Source organism: Epinephelus fuscoguttatus, linkage group LG1 (assembly GCF_011397635.1).
Source record: "Epinephelus fuscoguttatus linkage group LG1, E.fuscoguttatus.final_Chr_v1".
Lineage (NCBI taxonomy): Eukaryota > Metazoa > Chordata > Actinopteri > Perciformes > Serranidae > Epinephelus > Epinephelus fuscoguttatus.
The window spans coordinates 13,209,965-13,229,391 of NC_064752.1; the positions used below are offsets into that span (position 1 = coordinate 13,209,965).

The 19,427-nt window shown below is 41.7% G+C and overlaps 2 protein-coding genes across 3 annotated transcripts in view; both read right to left on the reverse strand.

Moving 5' to 3' along the window:
• The window catches only part of LOC125886954 (zinc finger BED domain-containing protein 5), a 33,707-nt gene extending 31,338 nt beyond the window's left edge, over positions 1 to 2,369 (reverse strand). Inside the window, exons 1-2 of the mRNA XM_049573401.1 lie at positions 2,304 to 2,369; positions 1,984 to 2,023 (exon numbers count right to left, since the gene is read on the reverse strand). Of these exons, the coding sequence (XP_049429358.1) occupies positions 1,984 to 2,023; positions 2,304 to 2,306 (43 nt within the window). The 5' untranslated portion in view covers positions 2,307 to 2,369. The remainder of the gene's footprint in view (positions 1 to 1,983; positions 2,024 to 2,303) is intronic.
• Positions 2,370 to 7,131: 4,762 nt separating this feature from the next.
• LOC125904254 (membrane-associated guanylate kinase, WW and PDZ domain-containing protein 3) overlaps positions 7,132 to 19,427 on the reverse strand; it is a 233,098-nt gene continuing 220,802 nt past the window's right edge. The window contains exons 18-22 of one of the 2 annotated variants that reach the window (XM_049602667.1): positions 18,747 to 18,852; positions 18,054 to 18,191; positions 14,339 to 14,477; positions 12,688 to 12,777; positions 12,439 to 12,530 (exon numbers count right to left, since the gene is read on the reverse strand). In XM_049602667.1, the coding sequence (XP_049458624.1) occupies positions 12,728 to 12,777; positions 14,339 to 14,477; positions 18,054 to 18,191; positions 18,747 to 18,852 (433 nt within the window). In that variant the 3' untranslated portion in view covers positions 12,439 to 12,530; positions 12,688 to 12,727. Of the gene's footprint in view, positions 12,531 to 12,687; positions 12,778 to 14,338; positions 14,478 to 18,053; positions 18,192 to 18,746; positions 18,853 to 19,427 lie in introns of both variants that reach the window. The other variant, XM_049601925.1, reaches the window with a different exon arrangement.

Below are 19,427 nucleotides of genomic sequence, written 5' to 3' on the forward strand. Positions count from 1 at the left end.
GTGCAGCATTTTTGCAACCGGCCCCTGGCCACCTGTCATTCTGCAAGAGTGAATATGCCTGGCCGAGAGTATCACATACAGTACAGGCCAAAAGTTTGGACACACCTTCTCATTCAATGCGTTTTCTTTATTTTCATGACTATTTACATTGTAGATTCTCACTGAAGGCATCAAAACTATGAATGAACACATGTGGAGTTATGTACTTAACAAAAAAAGGTGAAATAACTGAAAACATGTTTTATATTCTAGTTTCTTCAAAATAGCCACCCTTTGCTCTGATTACTGCTTTGCACACTCTTGGCATTCTCTCCATGAGCTTCAAGAGGTAGTCACCTGAAATGGTTTTCCAACAGTCTTGAAGGAGTTCCCAGAGGTGTTTAGCACTTGTTGGCCCCTTTGCCTTCACTCTGCGGTCCAGCTCACCCCAAACCATCTCGATTGGGTTCAGGTCCGGTGACTGTGGAGGCCAGGTCATCTGCCGCAGCACTCCATCACTCTCCTTCTTGGTCAAATAGCCCTTACACAGCCTGGAGGTGTGTTTGGGGTCATTGTCCTGTTGAAAAATAAATGATCGTCCAACTAAACGCAAACCGGATGGGATGGCATGTCGCTGCAGGATGCTGTGGTAGCCATGCTGGTTCAGTGTGGCTTCAATTTTGAATAAATCCCCAACAGTGTCACCAGCAAAACACCCCCACACCATCACACCTCCTCCTCCATGCTTCACAGTGGGAACCAGGCATGTGGAATCCATCCGTTCACCTTTTCTGCGTCTCACAAAGACACGACGGTTGGAACCAAAGATCTCAAATTTGGACTCATCAGACCAAAGCACAGATTTCCACTGGTCTAATGTCCATTCCTTGTGTTTCTTGGCCCAAACAAATCTCTTCTGCTTGTTGCCTCTCCTTAGCAGTGGTTTCCTAGCAGCTATTTGACCATGAAGGCCTGATTCGCGCAGTCTCCTCTTAACAGTTGTTCTAGAGATGGGTCTGCTGCTAGAACTCTGTGTGGCATTCATCTGGTCTCTGATCTGAGCTGCTGTTAACTTGCGATTTCTGAGGCTGGTGACTCGGATGAACTTATCCTCAGAAGCAGAGGTGACTCTTGGTCTTCCTTTCCTGTGTCGGTCCTCATGTGTGCCAGTTTCGTTGTAGCGCTTGATGGTTTTTGCGACTCCTCTGGGGTACACATTTAAAGTTTTTGCAATTTTCCGGACTGACTGACCTTCATTTCTTAAAGTAATGATGGCCACTCGTTTTTCTTTAGTTAGCTGATTGGTTCTTGCCATAATATGAATTTTAACAGTTGTCCAATAGGGCTGTCAGCTGTGTATTAACCTGACTTCTGCACAACACAACTGATGGTCCCAACCCCATTGATAAAGCAAGAAATTCCACTAATTAACCCTGATAAGGCACACCTGTGAAGTGGAAACCATTTCAGGTGACTACCTCTTGAAGCTCATGGAGAGAATGCCAAGAGTGTGCAAAGCAGTAATCAGAGCAAAGGGTGGCTATTTTGAAGAAACTAGAATATAAAACATGTTTTCAGTTATTTCACCTTTTTTTGTTAAGTACATAACTCCACATGTGTTCATTCATAGTTTTGATGCCTTCAGTGAGAATCTACAATGTAAATAGTCATGAAAATAAAGAAAACGCATTGAATGAGAAGGTGTGTCCAAACTTTTGGCCTGTACTGTACATCCTGTCACTTTGAATCTTCCTGCTGTACAGGAATAATTTCTTGGCATAGCCTATTTCCTTTAGCCTATTTTACAGCTTTATTGCCCAATTTAAAACATGCACTAGAAAAGTAATCAAATGCAACAAGTTAAATTCCTTTGATGAAGTAATTAAAATAGTTACATTTTTCACAGGTTAGCAACCAACCAACCTGCTTGTCAAGGCATGACGACAAGCTAACAGCAAACACCTCAACTGCACTCTGGTGCTGAAATTATAATGAAAAGCTTACCATCATAGCAATAAGATAGGGTCCAGAACAGTGGGTATTCCTGTTATTTAAAGCAAACAAAGCATTACCTTTCAGAATATTAAAAAAAACTCTTAAAATCCATCTGAGCTTAGCAATGTGCATCAAAATATAACATTAAATGTTTATATTTTTGTTAGTATGGACCTGCTACACATCAATAGCTTGGTTAGAATATCTACAATTCATTCCTTAAATTCAATTTACAGAAACTATGAGCACAATAGTACAATTCATGCACAGTTACCAGTGTTGTCCTGCATGATAACCAACAGAGACAGATGAAGTAGTGGCATGCTAACCATAAGTTACCACTGAGTCGGTCTTCAAGTCCAAATATATCTCCATTTCTTCATTATTTATATTCCTTTAGTCCATAAGGGTCCACCATTCAAGTAATCAAAATAATTATTCATCAAAAATTAGTCCGGGTTGTGAATATTATCATGTGAAGTCCATTGCTAACTGTGTATGCTAACTCCGCTCCTCAAACTCCTACATTTGTGTTTCTCCTGCACCATATTGCTGGGTATGCTTCTTTTCTTCACCACGTTGGCTAAAAGAAAGTGTCCTCGAGGTTTTGTGTGTGTTTTTTGCTCCGGGACAGCCCTAATAGTACAACAAGCGCTCCCAGTTTAGAAGGCCAATTAGCTCTGACGTGTACCTTTGCGGCCACCGTACTGCAAACTCTGAAGGCCTTTCTCTTTTTAAGTCATGACCTGACAGACTGTGACACTCAATATGCCATATTTTGGATAATATTAAGAGTACAAAAACAATACTTATATAATTAGAAAGCACAGCAACTCCTTTTTCCACGAATGTCTGGGCGTTAGTAGTTGGGATGTTGAGGGAAGGCAGTTAAACAAGGGGACGCATTTTGGTCATCTTGCTAAGATGGCGGATGCTGTCCCCCTTGTTCCTCTTCAAATCGCCTGCTGGCTGTAAGTTAGCCTTCTCTTTGTGTACCTGTGCATTTATAGAGATTTTTGTATCTATCTCTTTTTTGTGGACATGTTCAACTATTAATACATATCGCAAAAACAAAATAGTGTCTTATTTTGAAAGGCACAACAGGAAGTTGGACTTTTAAAACAGCTTGCCTTTACATTCATGTATTTCAGCGTATGTCAGACACGGGTCTCAGAGTGGGCAAAGACGTGTTAATAAGACCGATGACACTTCAACAACTTAGTTAAAAGACGTGACTGTTCTTTTAATGACCAGTAAATGAACACAAACTCCCAGTATGTCCACCAGTTAGAGCAGCTCTGTAGTCCCACCTCCTGTAAGAAGAGGAGACGTCTCCCCAACTGTTGCAAAAGCAGAAAGTGGAAATATTATGGGTGTGTCCTGGAAAAAAGGGGGTATTCCCTCTGCTGGTCCTCAATAGGGGAAGCCTCACCAAGACAGCATGTTATGTGTTAACATAACATTTCAGTACATGTGGTCTTGATAAATAATGCTACTTATAATCACCATCAAATAAATACACAATAAATAAGTCAGGGGTTGTTATAGTGGGGATCTGGATGTTTTTTGTCCTCCACATTAAAGAGTCTGAGCCACTTTCTGGGGTTTGGGTTATTGTCATGGATACATTACACAGTTTTCTTCAACAAGGGGGCTGTGCCTCATCGCCTCGTTGCCTTACACACACACTCACTGGGGTGAATTCCAAGGAGTTCACTCCACCACCCATTCTCAACCACATGAGTTTGTTGACAGGGGCCGTCTCCGTCCTCCACCCAGAGTTGCCTAAGAAACGCAGATTACTCAGAAACCTGGCAACACAGAGCTATTAAAGTTCAGGAGCATGTCTGTCGCCTTTAGTGAGTGTTTTCTGACCCAGTGAGGGATATTTTTAATTACGCACATTACATCACTTAAAAGTAGGATATTTAAAGAAGCCTGAGGCCTCACTGGTCTGCACACTCAAGGTGATGTAAAGCCAATAAAATGTGGCCTGTGGTGCACCTCACCCTTTAAGGCGATCAAAAACTAGTACTAGCTGGCAACCAATACCTGTCCACCAAGCTTCCAAGGGCTGTGACATACCCTGCTGTTCTTATCTCTCCAAACAGGCAGTCCAAGTGGAAGGTTAAGACACCACCCCTCTCAACAGCCATCCGAAAAGAATGCATCTGCTTCTCCTCACGTCTGATAACAGAGAAAAGAAGTTGCCACCCAAATGTTAATATCTGTCCACTGTGGCGTAGTTCATCTGATTTTCTCAGGCTCAGACATACCAAGGATGTGATGTAGAGAGTAGCAGGATTATAACCTTGTACTCATACCTCATGTCTTCACACGCTGTATCTCTATGACTTGGCAGGTATTACCTTACAAAGGGCTTCAGGGGAAATCTTATTTTCCCATATACTCACATTTCACAAAACAGATTCACATGACTCATAAATAACGCCTTTCCTGCTGCCAGAGAAATGGTGCCTCTTCTGTTCATATGATAATGATCTCTTCATAACACCTATGATTCACTGAGACATTCACATCTGAATTGATGTGCGCACTTCTCCAGCCGTATGCACCAAATGCTTTACTGTGGGTTGGTGACATCTGGTGGTGTTAAAGGTGAACTACATTAAAATGCAACAGCTCTGACTGATGAAGGAAGTAACAGGATAAACATGATGTAACACTACAAAAATCATGTCTTGTTTTCTTTCTGTTTAAAACTTGATTCAGTGCAGTGGTTCCCTCCTTAAATGCAGTCCCACAGGTTACTAAAAGGGGGACACCACCTGAACTAATAATTTTAATGTTATTCCATGGCCCAGGGAAGTTCAGTCAATATTTGTGAACATGAGCTACTCTCTCTCAGAGCCAGAAACCAGACAAGTGAGTCTCAACCTTGTGATGTCATCGGGTATTAAATCTGGAGCTGCTCCTTAGATGATCAGGGGCCAGATTTTGTGGAGTGTTTGTTTTCTTTTTTATACCCAAATTCTCAGGTCTGCAACAGGAAATGTACGCATGTACTCATTACGTTGCCCTGGATGTCCTCAGTCGTCAGGGTTCCATCCAAATGTTGCGCAAATTGTAACCAAAGTGTATGTCCTTTTCCATCCACTACTGTTATGCACATTTGGAGTTGGTTTATTGAGATAAGCAGTGGGTGGCTCTAATTGTCCAGGCAGGTGCTAAGACCTTAAACAAAGGGAAACAACCAATATTACCAAAGAGCACAGTAGACAATGGAAATAGAGCGTTCTCAACAACTAATACTACAGCTCTGTGCTCCTTGAAGAGTTCTGTTAACCGGCCTGTGTGCATACCATACACTGTATGTAAAGATGGACATGACAGCTTCCCAAAAATAAAGCCAAAACATCTCTATCGCCCCCCGGTGGCTGGCTGCAGTACAGGCCATAAAGTGCACCCACTCAGTGTTAGAGAACTAGACATGGGCCAGACTTAAGAATAAAGGACATGATAAATAAATTTTTCTCAAAGATGGTTTCTGTCATTTTAGGTAGTTTGATCACTTTGATGTTTGTTCTATTGTTTGTTTTTCTTTCAAGTTTGGTTACACCTAGTTATGTGCTACTATAAAAAGGGGGGTTGACGCCATGAGTGACAGTTGTGTGTCCGCAATCAACTGTGCTGTTTGCGATTGGGTTGGACAGCAGGAACTTAATACCATGGAGACAGACTCTGGCTGTAAATGACATCACCAGCACAAGATGGCAGTAGCCGTATCCAGGATATTTTGGCTTCATTTTTGTACAGTGGGAGGAAGTGGAGATACATTGTCCATCTGTATATACAGTCATTGCTGCATACATAAGCGTGTTAAAAGCCCTCCAGAGACGACAAAGAAAACTGGCATTTGCCTAACGTTATGCAATGACAGTTATGTTACATCATCATTCATTTGCTGAATCTGTTTCCATAGCACTCAGGCGCATTTGCCTTTCATCCACCGACTTTTCCATGTCCCCCAAAATGTTTTTTGTAATATTTTGAGATTTTTCCAAATTTTTGGCGTTTCCACACAGGGTTTATTATGTGCAAATTGAAAATCCTCCTTCCCAATTCATTGATATATGTATTGAAACTGTCTTAAACTTTATGCTTGATGATGTCACAAATTTGAGGTTCAGCACTCTAGTTTTTGGACTTGGGGCTGACTTGTTCCTGCTTATACCACAGTAAGATGTATGCATTTTGAAAATGGGCGTACTTCTCCTTAAAGCCTTTACAGAAACTGACAGTAGGTATTGCACCACCAGTTCGAAGCATGGTAGAAACATGCTTTGTATGTGTGTTGGTTGTGAGCGTACACCACGTGAAGAAGTGCCAATTATGGTCTGACTAAGAGAAGAATATTTATTTATGCCTACTCACATCTCTGACTTTCAATAAAGCTAAGCTATAGATATCAGCAACCTTTTAGTTTATGGTTGCACAAACCAGAACAAAGAAATATATCTTACACTGCTACAGAATGTGATAGTTTTCATAAGTAATAGGCACCAGGCCTTAAGATTAAAAATTTTTTTTTGTCTAAATAAGTATAATGTATCAGCCAGGGACCCTGCAGCTAATTCAATTTTCATTTACAACAACTTAAAAGATCCTGCACAAGATAAACTGACATGAACAAATATGTACTGTAGAGCCTTTGGCAAACAGCTTTTAATTACTGCTCTGCTGTAACACCTGTTTGAGGTATTTCTGATTCAGTCTGTGCCGTTCGTTCGTTCGTGTGTTTATGCTTCATTTGTGTTCTAATTTCACACACAGCCACATGATTCATGCCTGCTTCTGAAATATGGAAATATGGACGTGATGCACATGTGTCATAAGATGCCTCTGAGTTTTCTCTTGTAATTGAAATAGCATCTACCTCGTGCGGTGAGGCTCTCTCCGAGCTCTGCCGAGAAAAGCAGTTGGCTACCATGACAACTGGAAATCTGCCATAGTAACAGCGGCTTATGCTGCTTTGTCATATGAAAGGGCAGCATTGTTGGACCGCCATGAGAAACAAATTAATCTAAATATGACACCTAGGTGATTATTCAGTGAATAATTCTGGCATAAATCGAATGGCACGGTTTTAATTAAAAATGTATAATTTATGTGTGTTTTATTTTCAGTACAGGAGGTCCAGAGGGTGTTTTCAGTAAAACTTTATTTTCAGTGCATGAACGGAACACCATGTCAAGGTCATAGTCTATCCTTTTCAATTCATTTTTAAATATTTTCTCTTTTTTTTTTTTTTTTTACATAAAAAAATAATGGAGCGATTTAATATACCTCTATTTTTTTTTTCTCCCCGAAAGAGCACTCAGCAAGTATGTATAAAGGTGCTGTACAATGTACAAACATTTACATCTACTGTTCCTACAGAATGTAGAAGATACCACAAGGATTGTTTTTCTAATGAAGCGATGCAAGGCCACAGTATGATACAGAGATGAGATTAAAAAAAACAACAACAAATAAAATAAAAATAGGTCAAAATAAAGGCATAAAGGAGTACAACAGTGCAGAGGGACATACAATAAAAAGGGCATTATCTGTCTAACCAGAGTGAACTGCCTTTACCCGACACTCAGGGTTGGATTTACTCATTCAACCAACCGAACTATTGCACAAAGACCTACCACTGATTGGCTCAGAGCACATCCTCGAGTCATTTTTTTAACCTGAAAACCCCCTTATACAATCACAGGCTCTCATCACAGTCAATCACAGACCATAACCATCATCTCACTATCACTGACACTGGCTTTATCACACATTTGCTACTATACTGTGTTCCCTGAGCTCATCTGAATATGTCTTAATCTCATAGGTTGTATTACCAGGTATGCTGAGTATATTTCTTTCGCTCTGATTTTACAGCAGAAGCATCAACAGTGAAATCAGCAACACATTCTTACTTCCAACTTGTCAAGTACTGACGCTTGATCAGTGGCCCTACATGTCAAAATATGACTCTGGGTAGCGCTCCTGCATCAGTTTTGGATGCTCAGGGATGGCGCGTCAATTTTTGCTTGTAACATGTAGTGTCTTTCCAAAGTAAACTCAGAATGTAGGCAAAAGAAACTCTTCATTTTGAGGTTTACTTCCTCAGGTTTAGGCAACAAAGGGACGTGGTTATGTTTAGAAAAACAACCTCATGGTTTGTCTTAAAATAACTATGTTTATAACTAACATAATGTAACTGCACCTGACTTATGTCACATACGCACAGACTGTAAAAATAATGCCTCGAGTTTGGCACCATGGCCGTCGCCATCTTGGTTTTTTGGGGCCAGGAGTGACCATATTTGGGCAAGAGGCTGGAGCTGTGGAGGAGCGAGGCGTGGATCTGACTGAGAAGCTGAGGACACTATCAGCAGGCGGCCTGTCACTCAAAGCATCCTGCCGTTAATTATGCAGAACTTTAAGCCTTAATAAAATGTAAACAGGTGAGTTCTATAAAAAAAATCACTCCTGTACAGTTGTCATGAGGGTGAAAATTAGCTACATAGACCAAAACCTTTTTTTGTCCTTGGCTGTAAACATGTTTATTTCTGCTGTAAAGTTGGGCATTTTCACATGGTGGTCTATGGGGATTGACTGGTTCCTGGAGCAGCCTCATGTGGCCGTTCAAAGAACTGCAGTTTTGGCACTTGGGTCTTGGTTTCATTTTTCAGCCCCAGATGTTGCCACTTACATGTATGTCAAGTGACATATGTCACTAGCGTTGTATGCTAGCACACTACGTTGTTGTTAAAGAGTGAAAACCAGCATATACGAGTATTAAGTGTTGTTGATCAATTCAGGTCCAAACTTGACATTATAGCACAAAGTATGTGAAATCTATGTTTTGCGTTAGCAACTGTCCTCATGGAATTTTCCTACTGGCCGATCTGGTGGCAGGCGACGTAAATGGAGGCAGCTTTTGTCATCAATAAACCCCCCAACAAAGTGTCACTCTGACCTCATCACATATTAACATTTGGTCACGGACTTTCCACGTCCAGATACGACGTGAAAGGTACCTTTGGTTGATGTTCTGGGACACCTGGTCAAATTCCGCCTGTTACATGCATTGTCTTCTTTCAAAATACACTTCTGTTTTCAAGGAAAATTCATCATTTACATACAGTCTCTTTTAAAATAAACGTACTACGTTGGTACAACACCGTAAATTGATGTTTTTTTTCCTCCAACATCTTACGCAAGTGGTTGGGTTTAGGAAAAAGAAGAGAATTTGGCTTTTTATAATCCTATGGGACACAAACACTGCTCCCCCGGGTGAAGGTTGGTGTTTGTTGGACCTATCCACCACCCATCCTGCCCACCCTACTCTGACTTTCGCTGCCTTAACTTTCATTCTTGTCCCTCCGTGTTTCCCCGCGATGCTGCTGAGCGCCTTTAAACTATAACGACCAGCCGCATATCATGCCGACATTAAAGCTTTTTTCGTCAGTGTCTAACACCGCAAGTCACTGCCTAAGCGTCGAATTTCAACGACTTCGGAGTGAGACCGGCTTGACCCCCGCTTCCTCCCTCCATCACTCCTCTGCACAGTACAAAGGAGTGACTGGACGTGTCTTAGCCCTATGCTGCCCATGTTGATACTTTGTTCACGTTGTAGAGGCATTTTTTGAATTTTCAATATAGAGGCACTTCAGCCAAAACTCTGGGGTGCAGTTACTTCTGAAAATAACTTGAGTTATTTTTGGTTTCACAGTACACCAACAATTTGTTTGACCCATCCACCTCCCCTCCCGTCTGCCCTATGTGGACTTTCTTGCTCCTTATACTATGACAGTTGCTCAGAGTATCAACAATTGCCCAATGTCTATCATACCGCCGATAAAGGGTGCCTCGGTGCATCTGCACCTGATGCCAAGGGCCACTCACCAAGCATTGATATTTGACAAGTTGGAACCAAATATCTATCTTATGGCCATCAGCTTAACAACCCTTAAAATATGCAGGAAGATGGGATATTTGTATACCTGTCTCACATCAGCAGCATGCTCGATATCTCAGTAAACTACCTCATCACTCTCTAAGATCCATCATCCTTCACGCTACCCTGGCAGCTAATTATACAGCAGGACTGACAAACACATTAAAAACCCTCATTTTTCTTTTCTCAGTAGGCAAAGGTAAAACAATCAGGGACTTCCACATTATTATATAAATTGCCATTTTGGCCTTAGACAGTGATATATATATGTATATATAATTTTTTTTTTTTTTTTTTTAGAAAAAATGAAACAGCTTTATAAAATAACAATAATAATAAAATGGCATTGGTAGCAAGTCAACATCACGAATTAAATACAACTCATGGTCATTCAGTTATGCTACAAGGGCAGATGCAGTGCAATGGAATTCAATAGATATTTAAAAGTTAGAATCTGCAAAACATGACACATTCAAATATATATATTATATTATATTTCACAATGAGACACGTTTTGAGCGATTGCAAACATTTGGTACAGCGGTTTGCACATTACCTATACATTTCATGAACTACAAGATCCATGGTAAGTCCTACCACTGAAGTACATCGGAGGGACGGTGAAAGCTCAAATGACATGGGACAAATCTTTGAAGTCTATATCAAAATGTGGAATGGCTTGGTACAGCTACATATACACGTAATAATCTATTGTCTCAATAAATTGCACACTGGTTGGTTATCGTACACATGGTAAACAAGATCTCAAACCACAAGTTTCTGGTCTTTTGAATGATACTGTTTGTATGGAGGAGAGCCACGTCTATAATCATACAACAGTCTAGAGTCCCCGGTAAAGTGAACGCTTGCTGGATTGTGTTAGAAATCGGCCTGGTGTTGAGAATGGGAACTATAAACAAGAAACAGGATAATCCTCAGTGATGTGCAGAACACATGCAGTAAAACAAACAGAAGGACCGACTGCATGCAGTTGAGCAAACGATTAAGAAAAAGACAGTCAAAATATCCCACAATGAGGCTGAGAGCTAAATCAAACCCTCGATGACAGTCACACTTGGTGTATACTACAGGCGAGAGGCGAGGGCCTATCTCCTTTCTTTGCATATGGGTCATTGCATTGTAATGGGTGAAGCGCTGTTGGTAGTCGTTGTTCCACAGGAGGCTCCCAGGATTGGCACATATTCACATTTCAAAATGTCTTGTCTGGCGAGCCCCCGAGCATGCCGCACATGCTTGAGTTCCACATCGAAGATGCTAAAGCAGCGGACAAGGCGGAGGGGGAGCTGCTACATGCCAACACGTGATGTCACAGGACTCCCAAAAAAGACCGAGTCAAAAGACAAATCTGAACATGGTCCAAAGGTAAGAAAAGTGGCACCATGTTGCACTTCTCTGTTTTATGGAAGAACTCAGAAAACAATCCGCTGAGGGTACTGTTAAATATTCTCAAGTCTGGGTGATTCAATATTCTATCACAATGGGTCACGAAGGACCTCTGCCTGGGAGAGGATTTTGGCTGAGCTGGGCACTTTCCAAGGGCCGGGGCTAATAGGTCCCTTTGGGCTCTGCGGCGTCCCTGGAGAACTGTTTATAGAGGCCACAAAGTCTTTACTACTGGCTTCTTTGGAGTAAGAAAATGTGTCCTCTCTTCCTTTCGCCTCTCTCGGTGGAACCACAGAACCTTTTTTACTCCACATATCTTTAAAAGACTGCAGCGATTCCCTTTTGTTGATGGTTTCTTTGCTTGTATTCCTGTCTTCTGTGGATTTGTACTTTCCATTAGTATCTCTCTGCCCTGAGTCTTTACCTGTACCTTTATTGCCCTCTCTGACTATCTGAGGAGATGTCCTGTGGAGTCGAGGGTCTCCTGCCACCCTCCTTTTGAAACTTACTTGCTCATGGCCAGGCCTTGTCCTTTCTCCTCTCCCTTCCATCTCCCGTGTTTGAGAGTATCGTCTGATCTCGAGATTCCCTCCTTTGCCGTTTTTCTTTTCAAGATCCAAGCTCTCTCTGCTGGAAGAGTCTTTTAATCTCCTCTGAGGGCCTTGTTGATGCTCAGCACGCTGCAAGGTCGGAGCCGCTCGCTGCCCATCTTGAGGAGACTTCCGAGGGCTTGAGGATCGTGTTTTTGTCTGTGTGAGAGACGTCCTGTTCCTGCTCAGTGTTTCTTCCTTCGCCTGACTCTCAACCTTTTTGGGACCGTGATGTTGCTCTTTGGCTTTAGGAAATGTCTCCCCTGTTTTCTTTGGGCTACTTAGCTCTCTGGAGTCCTTTGGGGGCCTGGTCCTCTTGTAGAAGTTCATGTGCTCAGGGGAGGCGGGAGAGAGCCTTTCTACCTCTTTGTCTGCCCACTCACTAATCTCCTCCACTGAGCTTAAACCCCTGCTGCCGCGGGGCTTGAGGCCTTGCGGGGAGATGCTGCTCCAGCTGTGAGAATGTTTCAGTTTGCCGGAGAAGGGAGAGGAAACAAAGATGGAAGCCCCAGTGGGATATGGAGAGGACAGGGGTGATGTGTCAGAGAAAACATCTCCGGAATAGCTTGCGGGTGAAATGAGTTTTTGATCATGTTGACCTGTAAGAGAAGCACACAATTACATGGAGACACCATGTGAGCACACTAATATTAGAAGGTCCACACAAAATATTGAAATTTATAAAGAGAAGGAAGAAAAAACCGAGTATACCGAGAGGTTAACAGAGGGAAGATATGTGAGAAAGAGAAGAATTACCAAGGTTAGAGAGAAGAGGCCAGTAAAAGCAGTGAAGATGTTAGTGTTGGTGCTCAGTGTAGTAGCACACAGTAGAAGAAGCTGTACTACCTGCATCAGGGGCAAGAGAAGAAGAGCCAAAAGGAAGCAGATGGTTAGAGATTTAATGAATAAATAAGAAAAAGAAAAGTACATTCAAATCAATACGGGCGGCATTCCAAAATGGACTCCACCAATTAACAAACGGAGTGGAGTCATTAGCATTGACTAAACGTTTGGTGGATGTATGGATTTAGCATGTATTTAACTCCTGTGAGTGTCCCCTCCCTGTAAACACAAATAAATCCAATCAAGTTTCTAATTTAGAGGCATACTCCCCCCCCCCCAAAAATACCATTTGTATATCAATTACTCCCACTGTGTTATGCTGACTTTGTGAACTTTGTGAATCCAAAAATGGAGAAAATTCTTGACAAGTTTAAACAGAGGGGGTCCACGTTTAATGTCAGCAAAACTGTATCAAAACATCTGTTTACAAACTCTCACACATGCTCAGTACTCCCCAGATAGACAATGCTTAAGTTAAACTTAGCTATGCTCTCTTAAATGCCACAGGACACAGGAGTTGCTGGTCTATCACTGCCTCTATCTGTAGTTTGTTCGTGTTATTGTGTGACTCTGGTGAATCTGAACTAACCCTTTGAAACACCAAAGTCCCAAAGTAACACAAACAAACTACCTGATTCAGGCAGTGGTAGACCAGCAACTCCTGTCTTCAGTGAGGTAAAATTACTGTTTTTGTCAGTGGAGTCTGGCTTGGAGGAGGACCTAAATAACTTTCATTACTTTACTACTTTTATTTTAGTTCTCTGTTGGAAAGGGCTGTCTATTTGGGGAGTACTTAGTAGTGCCAAGCATGGAACATGGACTGGTAGCTGGAGAGGTGCCAGCTCACTGCCTGGGCTGAGGTGCCCTTGAGCAAGGCACTGAACCCCCAGCTGCTTGGGGTGCCTGTCCAGGGGCAGACACCTTTCCATTAAATGCATTTAGAGGTCCTGTTTTTACATGTGTGTGTAGTTTGGGCCTTGGTGTATGTGACAGCAAAGTGAAAAAATTTATTTTCCCCTCAGGGATTAATAAAGTATTTCTTCTTCTTCTTCTTCTTCTTCTTGTTCTTCTACTACTAAACATACGAGTAGATACATGAGACTGATTATACTGCATACATTGTGTGAGAGTTTGTGAATGGATGCTTTGACATAGTTCTGCTGCCGTTAAACATGGACCCCTATGACTTCAGTTAATCAAGTACTTTGTTCATTTTTTGTTCACAGGCATGTCAGAAAAACAAAGTTTTCTTCACAAAGTCAACGAAACATCAGGTGGGTAATTGGGTGAAGCATTCATTTTGAGTTTCATTGTAATTGTTAATGAATCATGCCAAGGTTAACCAAGAGTTCGATGAGAAGGTTATTAACAGTCTCATATCACTGCTCTAAATAAATATAGCAAGGAGATGGTTACCTTACCAAAATAGGTTTTAAATTGAGCACTAACAGTATCTTTCTAGGCACAAAGGCAGTCCGTATCAAATGGTAAACTAAAAGCTAGGGGGAAAACTTGAAGCAGTCTCACCCTATCACTGAATAAATTGTGTGCATACAGTACTTACTGCCATCTTGAGCCAGGCCCGCCCCAGGTCTCAGCAGCAGTACCACTTTGTTTCCTCCAGCCTGGATCAGCTCAATAGCCCGTGTATGAGAAATGCCGCGTGCCGGCTCCCCGTTAATCTCCACTATCTCATCTCCGACCTGTCAGTAACAGAGAAAACGCAATTATTATACAGAAACACATAGAATCAAAGCTTAGCATACTCCGCTGTGCATGCATTCACACTTTCAATCAAGCATATAGAAGTAGCGTGCTTTCACACCCGTACCCTTCAACGACTGTGAATTATACCCCCCCTCCCCCACACCCCACACACACACACACACACACACACACACACACACACACACAGCACTGCAATACCTTGAAGGTATCCTCTATTATTGGAGATGACAAAATAACTCCAGATAAAGCGTGTAAACATGTCAGTCTGTTAAGATCTAATCAGTGTTGACATTCCTCTCCACCCTTGGATAGGCAAAGTTAAGCCCAGAGATCACAGTCTGGCAAGCCTAAGATTGATTCTCGCCAGGAGCTTCTGTTCCCTCGCTGCATTGTCTGCCCTCTCAGCCTAATATTAATAGTGTGATAATATCATCCCCACGGGTAAATTCTAATTTTGCTAAGACTCTTCCATAGACTGAAAAAGCACAAGGTCAGTTGCAGCGTGACCTTCCTGGAAATGGTCACAAATGGACTGATGAATGGGTGAACAGACACTAGAGGACGTACACTTAGTTAGGAAACAAACACAAACATGATACAAATATTATAAACAAGAACAATACGAAATCAAAGCTGAAAATAGACACTTGAAGATCATCTCCCAACGCTCTCTGTTTGCTGTGTAGGCAGTTTAAATTACTTAAAAACAAAAAAACTGCAGACACATTTTGTTTGAAGCAGCATTACACACTAAACACTGTAACTGGCAGCTGTTGAAACACAATTCATTAGTTTAATCTCTGGTGTATTCAGCACACGGCAACAGAGATGATATTTTCTGATGTACCTCTCGCCTTCATAAACAAGTAAATGTGCTAAATTAGATTTCGGCGGTGTAATGCGCCATATAACAACACACTAAACTGTATCTAACTATATTGAGTGTAACAAACTGACTGCATTGACTTTTATTTAATCATGTTTTTTTCCTAGATATTTCTTGTTAGCTGAAGGCCATGTGGATGCCTATTATCTGTCGGTCATTTGGCAAATCGTCTGCCAAAACTTTGGGTCCAGAACGAGACGTCTCAACATGACTGGTGACATGCCCGTGACATTTGGTGCAGATATTCATTGTCCAGAGAGAATGAATCTTAATGATTGTGGTGACCCCCTGACCTTTCTTGTAGCCCCCAACACAATTTCAATCTGTAGAAATTCCATGTGCTTTCCTGGAGCTCAAGATATCTCGTAGCTGATATTCTAATTTCATGAAATACCCTAAGACCATAACAAACCCTTGGGGATAATAACCTAGATATTAACAGCCCCATGACCTTTCTTGTAGCACCATCCTGAGGGCAAACCTTATATGCTTTTAGCCACACCATTGTTCAGAATCTTACAATAGCAAAATTTGCAATATGTTGTTCTCTCCATCCAACACTGTAACAAATATTGCAGCCTCTTTGTGCCAATAGTAGACATTTTGAGTCAGTATCATCCAAGCACAGGGGCAACTCAAACTTTCAACAGGTCAAGGGGCTCATTGATAAAAATTCTATCTCGATCAAAAAATAAAGTCAAATATTATAAAAACTTTTAAGTACCTCAGGGTGTCTTTAAAGGGTAACTGACATTTTTCAACCTGGACTCTATTTTCTCATGTTTTTGAGGGCTGCAGTCAGCAATGGAGAAATTAAGCTCTAGTGAAGGTTCAGTCAGGAAGACAAACCTTTTCTTTCTCACCCTGCCATTCATTTCTTGCACGTATGCTCACTCACTTTCTCTAGGTGTCATTGTCTGGGTAGGTCAATTGAGTCATTAGCTGACTCACAATCAACCAATAGCACAGAGATGCACCTTCTCTGTCAGCCTATCATCTTACTGCCCCTCATTTTAAATATGACTCTTTCTCTGCCATAGCTCTTTCTTGCTGCAGTCATGCTTGCCCTCCACCTCCCCATCACCACATAGTCTTTACGGATTCATCAGCCTCATCTGCCTCAGCAGTCATCAGCCTCAGAGTCATCAGCCACCACCACCACCAGTATCCGGACTCCATGGGGGGATTTATCCTGCTGTCGCTCAGATGTCCCTCAATCACAAAGTATCTCCCTCTGGTGTTAAGCGCCATGGACTTCTATTAAATCTCTTCACTCATATTCTGTATTAAATATTATGTTTACTTCATTCTTCTGTCTCTCCTGATTGAAATAGGAGCAACAATTTTTGAAACATGCAATACTGAGTGAGGGGGCTGCAGCCAGCAACGGAGAAACAGGCTGCAATGTAACCACTCAGGGCATGTGTGCTCCATAATTTACATCTACTAAAAGTGCTTGTTTTTGCCACCAGCTGGCTCAGATTATTATTCTACATGTCTGAAAACTTTACTAAAAGAATCCCTGTAGATGTCAATCTTTTTGTTAAAGAGTAAGATCTCTTCGGGGAGTCAGTAGGGTAGTGGATAGTGCTGGCACCCCATGTACAGAGGCAGTGCCTCGCTGCAGTGGTCGCGGGTTCGACTCTGGCTTGCAACCATTTGCTGCATGTCACCCCCCCACTCTCTCTCACCTCACTTCACTCTGTCTTCTTCATTAAAAAGGCAAAAAGCCCAAAAAATAATCGTTAAAAAAAAAAAAAAAGAAAGAGTAAGATCTTGAATTACAGGTTTATTTCAACCAAACAAGAGTTGGTGATTGTTGGAGCAGTAGAAGGACGAACCAAGATGGTTTTGTGAGTTTTAGTTTGTTTCTGCCAACTTTAAATGAAGTATGTTTTACGATGATAAAATAACAGTTTATTTAAATGAAGTCTGGTGGGTTTGGCGATATTGATTTCAGGGCTGTCTCTGGTTAAACAAAAGGATCTTACTCTCCAACAAAAAAGTCTGTATCTGTAGGGAACCTTTCCATAAATTGTCAGACACTTGGATTAATAATCTGAGCCTGTCAGTGGCAAAAACAGGAACTTTTAGAGGGCTTTGCAAAATTGGCCCAAAAGATTACATTGCAGCCTGTTTTGCTGCTGCTGCTGTCTGCAGCCCTCTCGCTCACCAGTGGACCAGTGTCAAAACGTATTGTTCCCATTAGTTACTGAGACATGGGAAAATGGGGGCCATGTTGAAAAATACTGAACTTACCCTTTAATGACCCCATGACCTTTCTTGTAGCACCACCCTGAGGGCAAACTTTACGCTTTTAGCCACAGGATTTGTACAGATTCTAAGATTAGCAACGTAAGCAATATGTTGTGCTCTCCATCTGATACTGTATTAGGTATGGTTTGAGTATTGTGGGATGTAACAAATATGGCAGCCTCTCCAGTAGTAGACATTTTGAGTCAAGGAATTCATTGATAACAACATCTAACCAGATAAAAAAATACAAAAACAGTCACAAATTGAACTTTTAAGCCCCTCAGTGTCTTTAACTTAAGGGTTTCTTCAGTTTGTTCTGGCACTAAGTACCAAAAAACGGTCTTCCCCTGTTCAGAGATGTGAGGAACTTTTTAAAGGTAGGAAAAATATTTTGATTCTGATTACTTACATGGATCCTTCCGTCCAGCTGAGCAGGTCCATCCTCGGCTAGTCTCAGGATGTACAGGCCCATGTTGTATTCTGTCCCCCCTCGCAGACTGAAGCCAAAGCCCCTGGGACCCCTCTCTAACTCCACTGTCAGGCAACCCTACATAGCATGAAGATTAAACTCACCAACATGCAGCAACATGTGCAACACGCACACATAAAAACAAACACACATGCAAGGCCTAAGGAATAATACCTGGGACAAAACATTTTGGTTCAAGGTGCAGTTTTTATTTGCACTGAGGATGCCATTGAACCCCTCCCTCCTCCTCTTATTTAACGATTGCCTGTTTTTTAATTGTCCGTATCTGCTCAGCCCAAAGTTGCCTTGAGATAAATGATGTCTCATCAGACTCTGGAGATTTTTTTATCGATTAGAGATGTCATTAATGATCCTTGCTCTTCTCTGAATGGCTTCCTTCTTTGTCTTTATTGATCGGAAAGTAACGGTATTCGAAACCATAATGAACGCAGTGCGCATGAACTCAATGCACCTGTGCAGTGCATGGAAAGAACAGCATGTTATATTGTAAGCAAACAATAAACTGTGATGTTTCTTTTATGCAGTAATAAAGACGTGAGCCTTCAGCAGCTTAAACATTCAGATAGTTACTAAGACAACATAAAGAGGAAGGAATAAGAGGATTATTCGTACCTGGTTGGGTCCTGTCACGCACAGCGTTCCCTGCTCACTAAGTGGAAGAGTCTTGTGTTCAGACCAGTTGACTCCCTCCCTTTTCTCATCCAGGTCCAAGTTATAACTAAAAGAAACAGCACATGTATTTCTTCAGTCACACACACTGTAAACAGCAGGCTGCAGGCCACAAACACAAGAAGCCATTATGCAGAACTTAAAATCTAATTTAATGCTGGATATTAAATGAGAGAGGGCTGGATATTTTAATTTGTCTGCTGTATTGTTCTGTATGTTCCATTCTGCACACATTATCATCTCACACACTTGTATGTTAATACACCGGCGTCTTTGTTGAGAGAAATTTTCTCCAGTTGTTTGCTCTGAGGGCAGCTCTCCTTCTTCTGCATACACAGACTTTATTTCATGTGAGTCTAATTACAGAGGATGTTTTTGTGGTTTCATGAGGATTTGTAAAGTCAGCTAGCAACACTGTAATATGACCATAACCATAATGTGGTTTGTTTTAGAGGAGGTTCTTTCTGCATTTCTTGTCTGCTTCTGTCTCCTCAAGCCAAAAGTGGGGGTGGGAGCGCAAAGTCAGAGCACCAACAGTGAAGGAGGAAGTGGCCGCTCCAATTTGGAGAGAAGAAAAATTCACAATAGTGTGATCAGTATTGCTTAATGTGAATGTGAATTAGG